Raw genomic sequence first — 18,762 nt, forward strand, 5'->3', positions numbered from 1 at the left:
AGTGGGATGAGAGGCACCTTTATTGATTGAATCAATGATATGATGCACATAGGTTTGAAGTGGCTGTTGCTGGAGAGTTTGTTATATGTACATGATTATAAAGTGTCAAAGGCTGTGGAAATATTATTCATTATTGCTCTGCCATGGCGGTGTGTTTACTGCAGAGTGCTCGTGGAGGGGAGGGGGTTTTAAGGCCTTTTTTGGAATATAGTCGTGGAGGAATGTTATGAAAAGAGCAGTCAGTTTGCAAATGATGTGGGAAACAGGGGTTAAAGTGACTTCAAGAGCCTCGTATAAAGCACCTAGTGTATCTCACGCTGAGAATTAGATGCCTCAGGTTATTATCCAAGGTAGCCAACAAGCCAAGCAGAAGGCCCCTTAAAGTCAGTATCTCTTTGAACCCAGTGCATTGTGTTGTGCTGCTGTTGCTGTTCCCAGAGCTTCGGGGGGCAGGGGGTGGGCTTTGTGTGTGTTGCACAACCCTCTCCTTGAGGGCAGGTGCTGACAAACTTGGAGAAGGGCTCACTTGCCTAGACCCTGCCGTACCATGTTTGGGATGGAGATCAGCTCCCTCCCGTCATCAAACGGTTCAACCAGACCTGCATTTGCCACTCCAAGGAGGAGGCTTCAAAATTGGACGCTGTTGGGCAGGAGTGCTGATCCCTTTTTTCAGTAGGCGTGTGTCTTTGTACAGACAGAATTACGGTTTTCCTGTACTTTATATTGATCACTTCCATGGTAACATGGACAAGCAGGAATTCATCAATGAACTCAGAGTGGGGAAAAAATTCTATTTGTCCAGTATCTACACCCCAGTGAAACCTAGCTGGCTAAAAGCTAGCACACTTAATTTTTGCTCTCCCGTTCCAGGGAATCACTGTTTTTGTGATTTTTATTTTATTTGGGGGCTTATTATTTTATCTTTTTCTAAAGTCAGTTGTCAGTATTTGAACAGGTTCAGCAAAAGGTAGTCCTCTCCGCTCTCCCCCTATCCTGCCATGCTCCAGGTATACCATCTGGAAATGTGGATTGGAATATCCTCAGGCAAAAGGAGTCACCTGTGTCATTTGGGGCTGCTGTTCTGCCGTGGCAAGAACCACGCCATTCACACAGTCTCTGAAATACAGTGGTCAGACTCTTGCTTTCCGTCTTGAACATAGTTAGGTTTTCTACTCTCCTGGTTCTTCCAGAGCCCCGCTCTTCTGACATTTATAAACACTCTGACTTTCAGCTTAGATTTGTACATAGGCAGCATGTTTTTTTCCTCTTCTAACACTGTGATTTAACTTTGCTTTACTTAGGCTTGACATGTCATGGGCTTTTAGTCTTATCCTTGTATAATAGGCTCCCATTGCTGCCATCATCCTTGCATCTGTTCTAGTAAAAAATTAATGTTGTTAAATATGGCTGACCAGAATTGTACCTTGTATTCAGCTGAGGTTATGCTAGTGGCTTGTATGATGACATTAATTCTTCCCTATCTTGACTGGAAATACCCCCTCATGATACAACATAGGTCTGTTTGTCTATCTGGTGCGTTGTTTTGGTTTTTTTTTAATTTTCCCTTGCCAGATCACATTGGTGACTCACAGTTATCCTGTGATCAAGTCAGGCTCATCTTTCCCCTCAGTATCTTCTAAAACGATCCCTGGTTTCCCACATCCTGTGTGAGTATGCTAATCACATGCTTATTATCTAATGGTATGGGTGACCTCCTGTGATAGCTGTTTAAAGAAAGGCAGGGAGGATGGGTATTACAGTGGTTTCCACTGTGCCTTGTGATAAGGCTGAGCATTTTCTGTGTCTGAGAAAGTCTGCTGTTTGAAGACCTAGGATGGCAGAGAAATACCTCATTGTATATTGGTGGTGTTCTGGTGTGAAATCATGTGAAGCTGCTTGGCCGTGTCATCATAGCTGTAGTGTTGTTTTGGATGACTGATGGCAGAACTTGAAGTCCATGAAGCACTTGTAAAATAGGAAAGGAGGTGCCTGTTGTGATTACAAACCCCAGCATTATGTACTAGCTGAGAATGAGTTTTCAGAATTACAGCTCTGGATTTAAGTTTCTAATGTCTGCCTAAGCTTCTCAAGTGGGCCGTAAGTAATTTTTCATGTATTGCCCTTAACTTATCTCCACCTTTGCTCTATATCTGTAATATGGGAGAAAGGTTTACTTCCTACGCGTGTATTTTGTATACTTATGTTGCAAGACCTTTAGGGAAGGAAGGGAAGGAACTTTCTTGCTGTCTTTGCATTCTGTCTGGAATGAGACACATCCCCCCCCCCCCCTTGGTTAAAGGCTGTGGACCATGTCATGATTCTAATGATGCTATTTGAAACATTTTCTTCTTTTAAAAACATTCCGTTAACAATAAAAGTAAAATAGTTTGTCCCTATACTTTACAAGTGCAACTTGTTCAAGAGCAAGACACTCTTGTGATGGGTGCTGTGAATATTGTATATAAGCTTACTTAACTTTTTATCACATAGTGGGTTTGAGGTTTATTTTGGTAATCATGTTTGAAAGTGAATACACTGCTAATCTCCTTATTGAAACACATGGTTTCTTACTCCATTGTTTTGACGTGTTGACAAATTTTGGTTTGTTTTTTTTTCTGTACACTGAATTTGACGTAAATGGTGAACTGCATTGGAAAACTATGCTGAAGAAAATGAGTGTTTGGCCTGTCACATTCTTTGGTTTTCTTTTTCACATGAAACAAAAAGTCTGATTTTCCTTTTAATGAAAGAAGGGAAATAATTGTCTTGTGTACATTTCGTACATTCTCACGTTCAAATAGAAGTTTTTCCGTGGGTCTGTCATTGTTCTCTTCAATAGTAATTCAGTAATGAATATTTCTATGCTGTCTTTGTACATAGCCTGGATAGAGGTTGGGAAAGCAACATTAGTGCATGAAATTTAAGATTTAGATAAAACGAGGTGATGTTTGAGTACGAGACGTGAGCACTTGAAAGCATATTTGAAGAAGCACACGTGTACAATAATGTATCAGGGTGATGTAAAGACTTAAGTGCTTTCTCATGCAGATTTCAGTGCCAGGGTTGCTGCTGTTACTCATTAATTATTTGAAATTCCAAGTGCAACAACTCACAGCTTAGTAACTGTAACCTGCTGGGCCTTTGACCTAAACAACTAAAGCTCAAAATACCTGGACTAAAATTCCATTTGAAAAGGAGATAGATTTATTTATTTCTCAGATATACAATTATCCTTAGCAAAAAATAATTTTGCTTTCTTTGTTCAGAAGGGAGAGCAAACCCTTGTGTAATTGTCAGAGAAAATCCCAAACTGCTGTCATGGTATCTATGTTTCCGGATAGGCATTCATGAACACAGAAAAATTGCTTCTCTATAGCTTTGTAAATCACTTTGTTCTTAAATTTATTTATTGATTTTTAGCAGCAGAGGAATTTACAAATGCTTACTTAAGCATCATGAGGTGTTAGTTACTTGCAACTTGAATAGCAAACGATTTCAAGCTGGAGAACTGTCTTGTTTGTGCTAGTGGACTGTGGATAATGGTAACCTGTTAGGAGGCTGTCATGCAAACCTTGAACCTTGTTACATGTTTTAAGCACACTCACAAATGACAATATTGAGGACTAAGTCTCTGTGAAGTTTCTTAAAAAATTACTTTCAGAGCATAATCTCATGCATGAACCCCCAGGAAATCAAGCTAGTAAAAGAGAACACAAAAAGAAGTAAGAAACATACACAAAAAGTGAGAAATATGAGCATACAGTTAAGGATGCATTTTTTTCATGTCAGAAAAGAAAGGTTGGGTTTTGTGCCTCTTTGGCAGTGTGTTTATGGGAAGGGCTGGACATGACTCTACAGCAGTAGATTGAGCCAAGAGGGAGTCAACTTGGAGTACGGTGAAAGTCAGACCCTTTCGTAATATCAATATTTATGCCAAATGTCACAGAGGAGCATTTACAGGAAACTCATCTCTTGGTAGATGTGTTTACAGTATGGATAGATTATATATGAAGTCATAACAGAAGGAAAGGTTGGGCAAAGAGAGAGGCTTTTAGCTCTCTCTTGTTTTCTTTTTTTTTTTTTTTTTTTTGATTGAGTTATTTAATTGAGAAGGATATAGTGGTTCGGTGTTTTCTCCCAGCAAACTTAACGGTGTCTGGAGAGGGTGAATCATCTTCTTGTCCCATCTGTCAGTCTGTTGAATATGAGAAGATAAGAGCCAGCATACAGTGCCTTTGATTCATGTGCATTTAGACGCACTGCAGGTGTGCATTTTGTCATCAGTCTCTCCAGTGTGTTAATGAAACGCTGATTGTCAAAGTGGCTGTGTTCACTGGGAAGCTTAGGTGACCTGCCTTACTTTGAAAGGGAGAATATACCGTTCACCATTTGGAGAGGACTTGTTTTCCTAAGCAGAGAACAGGAAAAAAATGTGAGTCTTCAAATCTATCTTTTTTTATTCTCATGGCATCTTTTCATTTTTATGTGAAAACAGATGTGAGGTCTTGTCTGGTTTCAGAGTACCTTAATCTCAAAAACTGAAAGTCTCCAAGTAACAAGTAATGATACTTGTCTGTACAGTTTCTTGATTGCTCTGTGCTTTTCCCCCTCTGGTACTGGTAAGATTATTACTTTGTCCTGAAATTCTCTATGATTTGAATTTCATTCTTTTTACTTTTCCTGGTTAATACTGCATTTGTGTTATATATTCTTGTGTGCTGGTTTATCTTTTTAAAAAATACTTTAGTATTTAGGTCAAGTGTGCACCTTTTAGTTGTTGACTCATTAATGCCAAGAGGTGAAGTCCACAGTTGTGGAGGTGTACTCCTACAGGAAATATGGCACTTCAGAAGTGATGATAGTGGAAGGTGATGGTCTTAGGAGTCTACTGCGTATCTTTGCGATATATATAATGAGGTTATGGTGAGTCTCTATTCTTAGCCATTCTCTCTGTATCTTTCTCTGTCTTTTTTTTTTCATTAGAGAATTTATTTTACTGCAGTGTCAAATTGTTTTGTCTCTGGAGCACACAGGTGCTGGAAAAAATCAGCAATGATTACGTGTCTGAGCTTTTTCAGAGGGCTTGGAAAAATTGGTCCTTGCTCCTAGGTTTTGTTTGCCATGCAGACCTAAACAGTCCTCCAATATGAAAAAAACAAAACAAACACCAAACAAAACCCAGCCTGTTTTGTTGTGATGTTGTGTGTAAAAGATAGTATGTAGCAAATTAAGTGAACCTGTTGATATTAATGACTGAGATAAAAATAGAAAAATCAGTCTTAATTTCATAGGAGGGCAACATTTCCTTTTTGCTATAGGTTCAAAGGATGTGTATGTTAGACATGTATCTAGTCCGCTCTGTTCTCTAGTCTGGGAATAGCTGTGAGGCACAAGTTATCTCAGCAAAGGCATGGAGAGGACGTACAAGGAAATCCACATTTTTGCCAAGCCCCTGAAGTGTAGGTGCTGTGGTAGAAGCTCAGCAGGCAGAAGGAGTTGTGTGGTGGGGGGCTTGGATGTGCTGGGGGCATCTGTACCTTGCCCCAGGTCTTTGGGGTGGTACCTCGCTCCCCCATCAAATGCACTGACCTCTCATTTAAAGTGGAGGTGATTAAGGAGTTTCCTTATGACCCTGCAGGTGGATTGACGTAGTGTTCACAGGGCTCCACTAAGCTTAGTGTTTTGAAGACAAACAGTAAGCATGTTGCTAAAGCCGTTTGATTATAATCATTGACGATTTGTGTTTATGTAAGGGAGTGTAGATATCAGTGTGCGCTAAGGGATGTTAGGTGAGCATTTTTCTGTTCACGAAGGGAAGCAGAAAAGCCCTGTTGAGAAACTTGTTTTAAACTCATCTCTTTTCTTAATGAGTGGGAAGAGGCTGATGGTATTCCAGCAAGGAGAGTGGAGTGGGTTGAAGGAAGAAGGAAGAGAAAAGCAAGAGGAACCTAAGCTACAGAAAATAAATATATGTGGTTTAGCAATTTCATTATAATTGTTTTTACAGACTGTTGTCTATAATAAAGTTTGTACTATCCTTAGCTGTGCTGAGGTGAGATTCCTGAAAGCCACATGCTTCTATAAAAAATAATATGCAATATCCTTCTTGTTGGCCATAGAGAGAAGAAAATTGTAATCAAAGCAGTCAGAAAAGATCTTAAAAAAAACCTTAGGTCCTGTCTGCTGTGCTTACCCTATGGCAATTTTAGGAAACAGCTTGCAGCACTGTTTTTCCCAGAATATATTCTATCTCAGTGTTGTAGCCTTTCTCCTGTGTTGTACTGTTTGCTTTAATATTGTAGTGGAAATTAAATAATTTTTATGTCCTTTGCAATGATATATGAGGTGTATGTAAATTACTGAGCAGCCGGGCTAGCACTGGGGAGTACTTTCTCCGGTAAATAGTGTTTCAGAACTTGGCCTGTCTCTCAGACGGGTGGTTTTCTAGGTCTAGGATCCTTGGTAAGGCATGTATAGTTGTCTATAAACATGGAAATTGCTGTAATGTCTAGGTAGGCCAGGACTCTGATATGCAAGGCACTCTACAAGCATGATTAAATACACCTATCAGTACTAAACTCCTGCTGACTTCTCTGATTTAAATGCTATGGTTGCCACTCAAATCTTGGATTTGATCATTCACGATGGAAATGTGTCTGAAATAACCCTTCTGGCAGGAAGGGTTCCTCAGAGAAGTATCATTGTGGAAGTCAAGAGTGAAATAAGGTCTGATCTAGCAAGGATTACACAATTTCACAGGTAATGAAAAATTAAATTTGTATTAAATAACGATGAAACTTGTAAGGGAGATAAGGCACTATATTTTATGATGTAATTTAACACTTTAAATAAGAGAGCAGGATTCCCAGGAAGGAGTTTGCTCATGAGGCAGGTTACTTTTGTTTTGTGGTTGCTCGCATCTGACTGTGGCTGCTGATGGAATTAGTTGCAGATCACCCACCTGTGCCCACCGGAGGTTTTCTTTCTTGGTGCATTGGAATACTAGGTTAGCGTGATGAGGGCATTCTTAAGAAACAGGTGGGGCGTGCCCAGTGTCTTGATCTGTTTTGGAAGAAGGCTGAAGTGAAGGGATTCCTTCCAAAGATGTCTATCACAGTGAGAGCCTAAAAAAAAAACCCACTCAAAGATTTCCATCTAGCTGGCAGCCAGGGCTAGGCAATATGTCAGCTGGCTTCCCAGGAAGCTACATAACCTGGACCTGACGCTAGGAGGGAAAAAAAAAAAAAGTCCTTTACATGTTGTTTTGCTGGGTAAGTTCGTAATTAAAAGTCTACATTAGAGGGCTACCAAAATTAGAGAGAACTTGCACATTGCTTTAGAGTAATTACACTTTTTGTTTTGTCTAATAAGATCTGGATATAGTAGTAAAGTGCAATGTTTACTTGGATAAGAGAAGTCATTAATTTAACAGGAAGTTTTAAGTAAATTCCTCAAATATTTTTATGTTCTATGGTTACCCTTCCCGTGCGTGAGTAAGGCCAGGAGCACTTGGTAAACGTATCTAGCGTTGTAGCTCCACGACATTATCCAAGAACATCAGTCTGTGGTGAATACGTATTCCTAGACAAGGTAATAATTAGGTTCTGATACTTGTAAATGTGTAAGTACTTGCATACCTTTATCATTATGTGTAGTTCTGTTGAGTCATAACTAAGTGTGTGGGAAGAGGTAAGATTGAACCCTTATTTTACATAACTAAATTACTCTTAAAGGACCATATTTAACAATCCATTTGCAGCATCCTGTGATTTACCTTTGGTAGTTTGTGTATTTTAATATGAACCATTAATGTTCAATAAAGGTGCTCCAGGTGCATTGACTTATAGCCTCTTGTGACTCCTGTCTTACGGTTGGTGACCAGTCACTGCAAACCAGCTCCTGGGCTGAAGTTTATCGTTTGTATTTAGAATATACAAAAATTATCATGTTCCCTGAGATATCGCAGGGGAAGGACGCTCTTTACAGTCTGACCATTAGGAGGGGTGAACTTTTCTCAGGCTCCCATGAGTAAGAAAATGCTATTTTGCAGTTAAAACAGTATAACTTGCAGGAAGTGATACAATCGCATTTCTTGGTGTATTCAAAAAGTTTAGAGAAGTATTTTTATGCCTTTCAGTGAAAATTCTAAATCATAATATAAACCTCTTTATAGGACAGTGTGTGTGTATGGGAAGATGATTAGAACCTCTTTTCTAACTACAAATTTCCATTTAATTTCAACAGGCAGATTAGAATGGGTTAAAAAAAATTATATGGTGATCCATGTTTCTAAAACTGTATTTTTAATCAGCTCTTCAGATGAAGAGAAATAGGTTATGTGATCCCAACATGCGCGTCTTTTTATAGGTATTGTAGTAGGACAGTGTAGGACTGAGGTTTTTCCATCCCTTTTTTGTATTTGTTTGGTTTTGTTTTTATTTTGTGTTTGCCAGACAGCAAGGAGAAGTTTCTCCCCTTGGGTAAGGCAGTGGTGCTTCTGTTGTTGTTGAAAGTTAGGAGCCGACTTCCTATCTCCGTCTCCCGTGAAGAAAGCGGGAAAGCAGCTTGGTCTAGGCTTCCATCAGGTTACCTGTTAGACTGATTCCATAAGAAGGTAAATTGATGGGAGGAGACACTGTATTTTATTTCCTCAGGCAAAATCCCTGGGCTATTTTTGGAATTGCTTGAAGCAGCCTGGATAGCTGGAGTTTATTTCTGCACCCGTCATTGATCAGGAAGTGCCCGGGTGTCGGCAGCAGAGCTGATTCAGCTCGGTATGTGGTTGTGGCGTAGTACTGGGGTGGCTGGGTGACTCTGCTGGCGGCAGTTCACATCTTGCCACCGTAATTCACTCACATCATCCAAAAGAGTTGTCAGGCAGCTGAAACGTTCTCAACTTTCAGTCCTATTAAATCAGTTTGCTCACATGGCCTGTTATTTCCTGAGCCTCTCGGACATTTTTAATATGCTGAAACCCACAGTCTTGGTGGGGAATTTTGTAGGGGAGCTGGTGATGTACTCTGATGCTGCAGACCTGCATAGTGTCCCCTCTCATTTTATGACTCAAGCTCACGTGCAAAATCTTTCGTCTCACAGGATTTACGAAACTTGCTGGGTTTCACCAGGAAGGTTTCGGACAAACGCTGTTGTTGCTGTCATTAGCTCGATCTCATGCTCAGGCCTATTTTGGCAGCTTATTGTTCAATGTGATTCACACTGGATTCAAGGAAGGTTACTACACTTCTACAGTACAGGTTTTGCATTGTTTTACAGCTTCACGACTGTTCTCGTGGCTGTTTATCAGTGCTAAAACATGTACAGACACTTCTGCAAACAAGAATGTTCGTCAGTTGACTGACATTAATAAGTGTAAGAAGCTGCTTCTTCGCTATGTACAGAGCTGCTTAGTCTGGCAACCTATATGTTATGAAGGTGACTAAAAAGAAAATACAAATCTTGTTCCGGCTCAGATTTTTTGAATAGTTGGCTGCAAGTTCCTACAAAGATCCTACCCTGAGTAATCCCACTGAAGGCAGTGACTCAACTCATTGCATAAAGATTGGCGCAGGTAGAACCCATGCAGTGTGGTCTTCTCACCACAGTAAGAACCTAAATTGGTGCTGTAAGTCCTAACACTTCAGGATGTACTTGTATCCTGAAGTGAAAATCAGCCATGTGCTCAGTTTTCAATCAAGTAAGGCAGACTTCTGCTTGAGGCTAGAGTGGAAATTGGTCTTTTTGTTGCTGTAAATGATTTTAATGTTTACAGGCTTGTGCATACGTCTGGTTTTGCTTCCTAATCAGATATCTACAGAAGAGCTGGCACTATACATTTCCTTTCCTAATTCACGTCAGATTTTTTTGGAAGCCTTTTTTTCCCAAGGGGTTACTTGCATTTTTCTCCATTTAATAGGTAGTGTGAAGAATTCTGTAAGCTTTAGAATACTCTTGCTATCTGGCTGATTGGTTTTGTTCTTTTGGTTAAAAGGTAGCTTTATCTCTATGTAAGGAATTTATAACACGTACCTGCAGCTAACTTATCTTGAGTTTAAACATCTGTATTCATTTATGCATGAAAAAGATGAAGTAAAATCTAGTTGTATTAGTGTTAATTTCTCGATATGAGCTGAAAATAAGAAGGGGTTGATCATGTGAATTTTGACCCCATACTGTCCTTCTGACACATTGAAAACAATAAAGGAAAACAGAAGTGCAGATTTACAGGCTTAATCAATGCCATTAGTTTTCCGCTTTTAAGTCTGTTCCTGTACAGAAACATAACACTCGGGCCAGATGTTAGGTGCAGTCTCAAACCACACTCCTAAATTTTGAATAGCATCGTGCGTTTCCATTTCTCCAAGTCTTTTTTTTCTTTTTTATTCCCTTCCGTGTGTAATGTTTAGCATCTTGCTGAAGGAATTTTGCACACGGGAATCAAGAAGGCTTTGATCAGCCATTTCATATACTTCTCAGTTTGCTTGATTTTCATTTTGTTTGCTTGCTTTGTGCAAACATTTGAGCAGAAAACTGGCCTTATCATTTTCAGGCAGGGCCCCTTCCTAATTCCTAGTTCAGGTGTATGTGATGTGGCAGGATGGAATTTTTTTATTCCTTTTCTTTTCACTGGCCGACAAATGATTTTTAAATGTTTATCTGGCTTAGTTTCCCAGCAAAGCTCGTCTGTATTTGGTATCTTCTCCCTTGGCATTTGCAGGACTGGGCCTCTGCTATGATCAGTGTTTCATGGGTACAGGCTCTTGTTCCCGGAGCGTTACTCCAAAGACACCAGGGTGACAAAGGGGAGGCAGGAGGACACTCATTAGAGTTCTAGTTTGCAAGTATTACGTTGGCTCCATACTCTGTTCACTTAAACATATGTGTATTACTGATCAAGTTTGATAGTTAATCTTTCAATAAATGACCAGAAGAGTAACACTCAGAACATTATGCCTTTATTTTCTGCTGTAGATATTTCCTATAGTTTTGTATTCCACTCTGTTTTCCTTATGTTGCAAAGTAGGTGATGTGAGAGGTGAGCTGCTGATCAGAATTTCTAGAGGGAAAGGCCAGTTTGAGGTCGTTCAGCTCTGAAACCCAGTGTATATGAATTTATTTGTATTTTTCCTTGAAAACTTTCATAATCTCACAAAAATGTGAATTGGTTGTGGTGATTTCACAGGGTTTTTTCTTTTAATCTTTTATGCAATAGATAGCGCTGTTAAAAAAAAAATAATAAAAAAATCTGTTTCCAGTTTGCCAATAAACTCTACCTTGGGTATATTTGCTCAGTTTGGGTGTTTTTTAATTTTTCCTTTTGCGAGACCTCAGAAGTGGATATTTGTGAAGAATTACTTAATCAGATACTGTGGTAGGTGGCATTTTGATTTTTAGAGTGAGTGGAATTCAGTGAATAGTCAAATGAGCACTGCAGACCCTCACTAATTCGAAAATTTATCGTTTGGGCGGGGCAGAAATTAATCTGTCAGTCTCTCCAAAAGTTGCAGTAGAGATACAGGACAAGATTGCTTTTGATAAAGCACACGTTTCTGCGATAGAAAGGCAGAAGTAATCAAAGTCTCTATCTTTAAAGTCCTCTGGTATACAAATCAGTGTGTGTAACTGGGGTTATAACTATATTTGTATGTTCTACGAAGTGTAACTGGTTAATAGCCTACTGTTTTACTCCGTGCATTTTCTAACACAGCAAAGGTCTAGTTGTCCTTTTCTCACAAGCCTTTTCATACGATTATGCTTAATGAAATGATATAGCTTCTGATATTGAGAGTGTTGTGCCAGGATTTGTGATGCTCAGGTTTTGTGGTATATACCTCTGTTTATTGCAAAGTAATGAAGTGTTACTGTTAGCACCAGAAACTTCACTTTATTACTGAAATTTCACTTCATAATTCTGAGAGGAAAAAGTCCACTTGAAACTTCTTTTGCATGTAGTTTTAAGTTTCAGGACTTCAAATGCTACCTTGCACTGCATTCAAATTGGCTGAAGGCAGCAGCTGTGTATAAGATCCTTTACAAACACATGCTTCTATGAGAAGAATTATGTAGCATTAACCACAAGTGTACTCTAAAAGCTGAAATTTGAGTGTTGTGGTTTAACCTACATAAGCTCTGTTCAAGCTGAGATACAACAGGATGAGCCAGAAAATACAAAGAAGGAGTTGGCATTCCTTTCTCATGTGCTCCTCCTGAAAATGTGGGCTGTAAAGAACAATTCCATTCTCACCTCCACAGCAAATCATTAGCTGTTTAGTGTGGTGCTTTTTGTTCAGTAATTGCTGTTTATATAATGGCAAATGTGAATTCAAAATAACTTACTTGATCTTTTATGGAAGTTTGTAGTTACAGATCATTTGATACATATTACACTGTTTTGGTATTAAAAACGTAATATTGAAAGACTGGGCCACTACCTAATTCTTAATCTAGTTTTGATTTATGTGCACATTTCACAATAAACACTTTATTTTTAGTCCTCTGTTTATGTCTTTTTCTTTTTAGAAGAAGGAAAGCTTACTGCTATTAGATTTACAAAATAGACCAGGTAAGCATTTTTTTTTCCTTAGGGTCTTTCACAGATTTTACCTTGGACTGTAAAAGTGCTTATCGTATGAGAACTATCTCTTTGTTCTGTGTCAGATGAAAAATTAATTTATATTTCAGAACAAATGTATTGGTTTCTAAAATGCTGTTTCGTTTTTATCTTTTCAGAATTTGAAGTTCTGGTGATCCGTCATGGGGAACCATGTAGGAAAACGAGAACATAACACTGACAAGTCAACCAAGGTAAGTGTAAAAAAGTGAAGAGGCAAGGCCACTTCAGAAATACGTATGTTATGAAATATATACTTTTTTAGTACATTAGTGTGTTTACCAGATCACTTTCACCATTACTGCTTTGTAGTTGTCACTACAAAATGACCACCTTTTTTTTCAAAGAGAGGGTCCTATGAGATGTGACCAAACAAGGATTTTGCTGTGCTGGATTTAATGAGAGATGTGATGTTCTTCTGCGTCAGATCTATAGTTGATAAAAAGCTTCACAGTCATGGTGGAAACGAATGAAATGAGCCTTAGAAGCATGATATTACAGAAATTTTTAAAGAGCCAGTGAGCTGAATTAGGTTCTGCATGCTGACAGCTTTCCATTTGGGCATTCATTGGTTTTATCTGTAAGAAAGAAACTATATGGAAATACATAAACTATGAGAATTCTAAAGGAAAAGATTGTCAGTCTGAGGAGATAGAGCTTTAAAAATCTCCTGACCAGAAAAAAAAAAAAAGCTGAGAACTATCAAAATGTTCACTAAAAGTTAGCATTTGTTTCTAAGCCTCTGCTGACACTGTTGTATGTTTATCACGTAAAGTGGTACTCTGATTGCCTTGTGATAATATCTTGTTTATTTGTTTTTCTACATTGTACCAGAAGAGAACTCACACATATCTTAAAAAAGACACATCTTTCTATGTATATAAAAAAAGATACTTCTTGTTGCTAGCTATTGCTAACTTCCCTCCACCCATCCCCACCCAAAAATAACAGTTTACAGTCTGTGCCCACACTGTATAAAGCTATTGCCCTTTGCATTGGACAGATGATATAAACAGGCAGTTCTGTGCTTTATCTGAAGGAATGTGGGTATTTTGCATCGCTGTGGCAGATCAGCAGCTATCGCTAAAAGGTATATAAACCAGAATTCATACAGTTATTAGTTCTTTGCCATCTCCTTTAGGAAAATACATAAGCACACTGGAAGGAATAAGGAGAAAACAGCAGGAAGAGAGGACAGCTGGCTACGTATGTTTTTGTTTTGTGTTTGTGCAGCATTTTGCAAAATGGTTTTGTGGCCCAAAGTTTCAGTTTCAGTACAAACGATAGTATGAGTCCCAAGCTGTGGTTTTGTAGTGGCCAGTCTTGTAGACTTCCCCTCTAGAAAACACAGTTGTGCGGATACAGCAAAGTCAAATGCACCAAACAGATGTATTTAGCCAAATATTTTGATCGTTTATGACCAAGGGTGTGAGATCCTGCAGGTGTGATATGGCAGGTATACAGAGCTTGATGGGTTGTTGTGCACCACCTGTCCCCTGCTTTGGTCTTTGAGGACAAAATTTGGGTAGAAAAACACATTGTAACTTTTCTCCCACTGTGGGATTGCAGTGTGTCTGATGGATCTGGGTTGCAGGTGAATGAGCTGGCAGGCACATGGGGCCTCAAAAGGGAAAAGATTCTTCAGACTGTAGCAGCCAATGCAATAGATGCAAGTTTGCGGTGGTGAGCAAGAGTCAGGTGGCCATGAGTCTTGCACTTAGGGTGTAAGACAGGCCTATAAGGAAATGGATTGCTGCAATTTTTTTAATTCCTTCTTTTTCCTAATTACTTCACGGAGAATACTTGATTCTGCAATCAAAACAATATTAATTTACCTAAAATATTTTTGAAGGGGGAACTTATTTCTGTAGCTTCTGTCCCTCACTCATTCTTCTAGAGTGACAAAAAACCGAAACACCACCTCCCTAAACTTTAAAATAGGCAATGCTTGATCAAAATCTCCCTTTATGCACATAAGACAGTAATCATATCACAAGAAATGACAGGGCCATAGATTTAAAATGAGGAAATATATGGTTAAGGTGCTACTATGTATTCCACATAACTGGTCAACTTTCATTCAGGTTTTAGAGGCAGCATTGAAGTTCTTACTGGCAGTAGTAACTATATGTCATACTTTGGTTTTGTTTCGTTTTGTTTTTTTTAAGTTGAAATAGCTTTTTTCTGTTGTTCAATACAGCTGTAAATTAGAACTGTTTTCCCACCAGTCTTCCAATGTGGTATGGGAGACAATTGTTGAAGGCTTGCAGAGACTACAGTGGAAATGCTGAACTGCCTCTCCTCGCTCTCAGCAACAGAACTGCAATGAAAGAGGCTAACATCTCATTAAGGGTCTTTCTAAAATTCATTACTTGTAACCTCAGGCTGTTTTCATTTCCCAAAAATTTAGTACCAAAGAACAACATTTTCGGCAGCTGCTTTGAACGTGTGATGTCAGATTAGCTGCACAAACAGTGTACTGGCTCCTGAACTGATAGCACAGTTCTCCAGATGGCTATTCTATGTATAGTGATATTAGAGAGACTGTTGCTGAACTGTAGCAATTGTAATTCTTGGTTGTCCAATAAATGTCCTATAATACAGCAATTACTATGGGTTTGTGGGTTTCTTTGAGTTGGCATCTACCTTTGCTTTACTTTCAGTAAATTTTGGGTATTTGAATTACAAAATAAGAAACAGAGATTTGGAAAGCAATTATTTCATCCATGTCTAACGTGTCACCAAGATCCTTTCAAATTGGGAAATTTGCAAAAGACAACAGGATGGCTTTCTGTGCTGTGATATTTCTTTCAAAATATTGTTCTTTTTTTGATTTATAAATATGCCAAGCTACACTGATTATTTAATAAACAATAGGAGATACTGTGAAATTAATTGCATGCTTTGAAAAATAGTTGGTCTATTTGACCTAAATAATGCCAAAAATATTTGCAAACACCCTCATGGTTTACTCAAAGTGATAACATAATTATCTCATTTCTATCAGATTTCTTTCTCTTGTATCTAACGGATCTGTATTTTTTTTTATAGTTTTGTAAGATACATAAAAACTATTCAATGAAGCTGGCAGTTTATCTTCTTTCTTTTTACTTTGGATTACATTAGGCTTAGCAGTCTGCTTAATGCACTAGTAAAAGTGTAAGCATTTATTTTGTTTAACTTCGTTCTTAGTGTTAATATTGAGTTTAAACTTACGTACATATATCTAAGAACAATAATGGCAAAAAGAACGGGCTGTCCTTCATGCCCTGAGTTTCTTTAAGTTCTCAGAGACCTAAATGTAGAAGAGTAGACAGAGTAGATGACTGAAGTTTTATTGGTCTTTGTTTGGAGTTGTAGCTGATATGTGTTAATGTGGCACCATTAAGCTGTGAAGTGCCCCGTGCTTTTTTGTAATGACTAAAGCTGCCTGTAAGGATTAGAATAGTGCATTTCTCTGCTACGCTCCATTTTGATTGTCTCCCTCAGAGAATTCTGCGCAGCACACACATTGCCATCTCAAAATCTTTGAACCTTCTTGCTACCTGTCAAAATTGTCCCTTAACTTTGTCGATTGTTCAGGAAGATGGGGTTGGAAAGCAGGTTTCCGTCGTTAACCTGTGTATTCCACAGCAATTGCCAAATGCACCACGTCCATGGAGCCTGGTTTTCATGTGTCTCAGGTCACCTAGTACTGTGGGAAGCTGGAAACCAAGCTTGTGACCTGTAATAAACAATCAAAACCTGATGCCCTGCCATGTCAAGGGATTGCTTAAGAAACTTATAAGGGCCTGGAACACGTTAGATTATTGGAAATACTGGATCATCTACCTATTTCGTGTCCTTGATGTACTTAGGGTGTGCTGTAAATAAACGCTAAGCAATCAAAACCAATTGCTACCTCTGACATCTAACTCTGAAAAACTTTGGGAAATGTAAATTGTCACAGTATACTGCTTTGTCACAGGCCAAAATTGAAAACAGATGTAGTGATGATAAGGCACTGAGCCTACAATTTAATGTTTTGTTTGAACTAAAAGCTATCTGTTAACAATGACCAAGTCTTGCTGTGTAGTAAACTTAAGAAAAACCTCGCCTTTAATTGCCCTATGTACGTGCCTAGATTCTATAGTGTATTTTGCAGTGGTTGATTTGCTAATTTTAATAAACTAACTGGTTCTCGCTGTTTAAGGAGAACTCAGCATAATTAGTTCAAGCTAAATTGCTACGGTGAGCATGTATCAATAAATTGGACGGTTTCTATGCTAATTCTAAGGAGATTCTGTTTTCTCTCCTCTTTTTTCCCCAGTTGTCTTGCTAACATTCAGAAATTTGCACCCTGCGCAGCCTTACTCCTGGTAATATTGGCAGAAAGTTTTCTGGTTCTCCCTAATGAGAGGGAGGTGGAATTCTGAAGGTGGCTGGCTCAGGACGGTAGTTGTATCGTTCACCTCATAGATGCCTTTCTGCAAGCAAAAGTGTTTTCACATTGATCTCATCTGATGCCCTAACTCTCATGGTTGAGACTGCTTATAGACCTGAGCTGTATATGTGGTTTTTACCAGGTGCTTCCTCTTGGTATGCATCATAAAGTATCAAGAAGGGAAAAAAAACAACGGATGAAGCGATTTTATTTGCTTTATTAATTGCTCTGAAGTGTTATTTTTATAAGACAGAGGTTTATTTTTTAATACTTACAGTTTGAGAGATACATGACATACATATTATGTGGATTTTGAAGTCTGGGATATGCTTTTCTATAAATAAATAAAAATAAGTTAAAACCTCAAACAAAAAAACCACCCCACATTTGATTTTATTACGTTTAAATAAATAGTCTTATTACCATATGTAAATGAATCTGAGTGCAGCCTTCTCACATTTTTCCCCTAGCGAAGTTGTATAGCACTATTTTTATTTTCTAGTGCAATTGTGTGTTTTCTCAGAGTTTTACCTTTTGCAGTAAAGCAATAAAGAGCACAGAGGCTATAGTGCTGTATTCTTTGTAATTTGATATATTCATTAAAACACTCCCTCTCAAGCTGCTATCTTTCTGAAGGCAAAGAAAAGGGGAAAAACTTGAAAACATTGAGAGTCCCAGCATTTTCTGTGAGAGCTTTGATGAGCATTTTTACCAGCCAGTTTTACGGACTATGTGCTGTAGAAATTCTCTTGACCAGCCAGTGTCTGGTTAAGCCAGTGCCTGGTAGAAGGAAGTGCTGCCTTTGGAAGAGGCAAAAGGAGGTGTGAAGGGAAGTTCTGGGCAGTCAGGTTAAGCAAGATCAGTTCAATTTGATAGATGTCTGTTTTCTTCAGTTTCAACCATCAACCTAGATTTGGCCTTGAGCAAATCCTTTTGTTCTCGCTCTATCTTCCTGTTTCGTTTCCTAACCTTCATACTGTCCAACTGGATCATTTGTTGGGACAGATGTGGAGTCATTCTGTATTAATTGTAGTGCTTGGAGACCTTGAGTGGAGCCTTCAGGCACTAATGTGCTTCAGCTAGTGAGATGCAGAAAAATTGATACAGAATAGTGATACAGAAATGACTGTACTGTTTGAAGCCTCTGAGAATGCCACGTATGCTGTAGCTATGACATCTGTCCTCAGAAATTAAGACCATCGCTCAGTATGGTACTGGCCGTCTATGTCTAATGTTTAAGTAGGCAAGTAGCTCTGCTATTAAAGGGAATAGTTTATGTATCTAAATCCAAGTCACGTGTTTGAATAGCTGACTGTTCATTAAACTCGTCAGCTGCTGAATTTAATAGGGTCAATTGTAGTTATCATCTTTAAACTTTCTAGTGTCTAAAATATGCTAAGCTCATCGTAAGGATGTATGGAAGATAAACTGTCTCTGGATCAGAGACACTTTTACACTTCCCTGTTTCCTTTTGCCGCATGTGTGCGGAGGCTGCTGAAGGTGTAGCGAGGCTTCTGTGCAGAGCAACCGGTGGAAGAGTTAAAGGTGGCAGGCAAGGCAGATGCCAGTGAGGAGCAAGTTCTGGCCAGTGCCACAGCATTGAGGAGTTGCCTGAATTGTATAGTCCTGGCAGAGTGTCACTAGATCTGTGTTTCACTGAAAACATGAGTAAATACTTAGGTGAAGGTTGCATGAAATAAGTTGAGAATAAGCGTTTTTCTGTTGTGCACAC

At 38.8% G+C, this 18,762-nt stretch overlaps 1 protein-coding gene across 2 annotated transcripts in view; it reads left to right on the forward strand.

The window, feature by feature from the left end:
• MBP (myelin basic protein) overlaps window positions 1–18,762 on the forward strand; it is a 120,300-nt gene that overhangs the window by 15,649 nt on the left and 85,889 nt on the right. For both annotated transcript variants that reach the window (XM_074576513.1, XM_074576514.1), the window contains exon 2: window positions 12,727–12,801. In XM_074576513.1, the coding sequence (XP_074432614.1) occupies window positions 12,751–12,801 (51 nt within the window). In that variant the 5' untranslated portion in view covers window positions 12,727–12,750. The remainder of the gene's footprint in view (window positions 1–12,726; window positions 12,802–18,762) is intronic.

The sequence above is a fragment of the Larus michahellis genome, chromosome 2, assembly GCF_964199755.1.
Source record: "Larus michahellis chromosome 2, bLarMic1.1, whole genome shotgun sequence".
In the NCBI taxonomy this organism is placed as follows: domain Eukaryota; kingdom Metazoa; phylum Chordata; class Aves; order Charadriiformes; family Laridae; genus Larus; species Larus michahellis.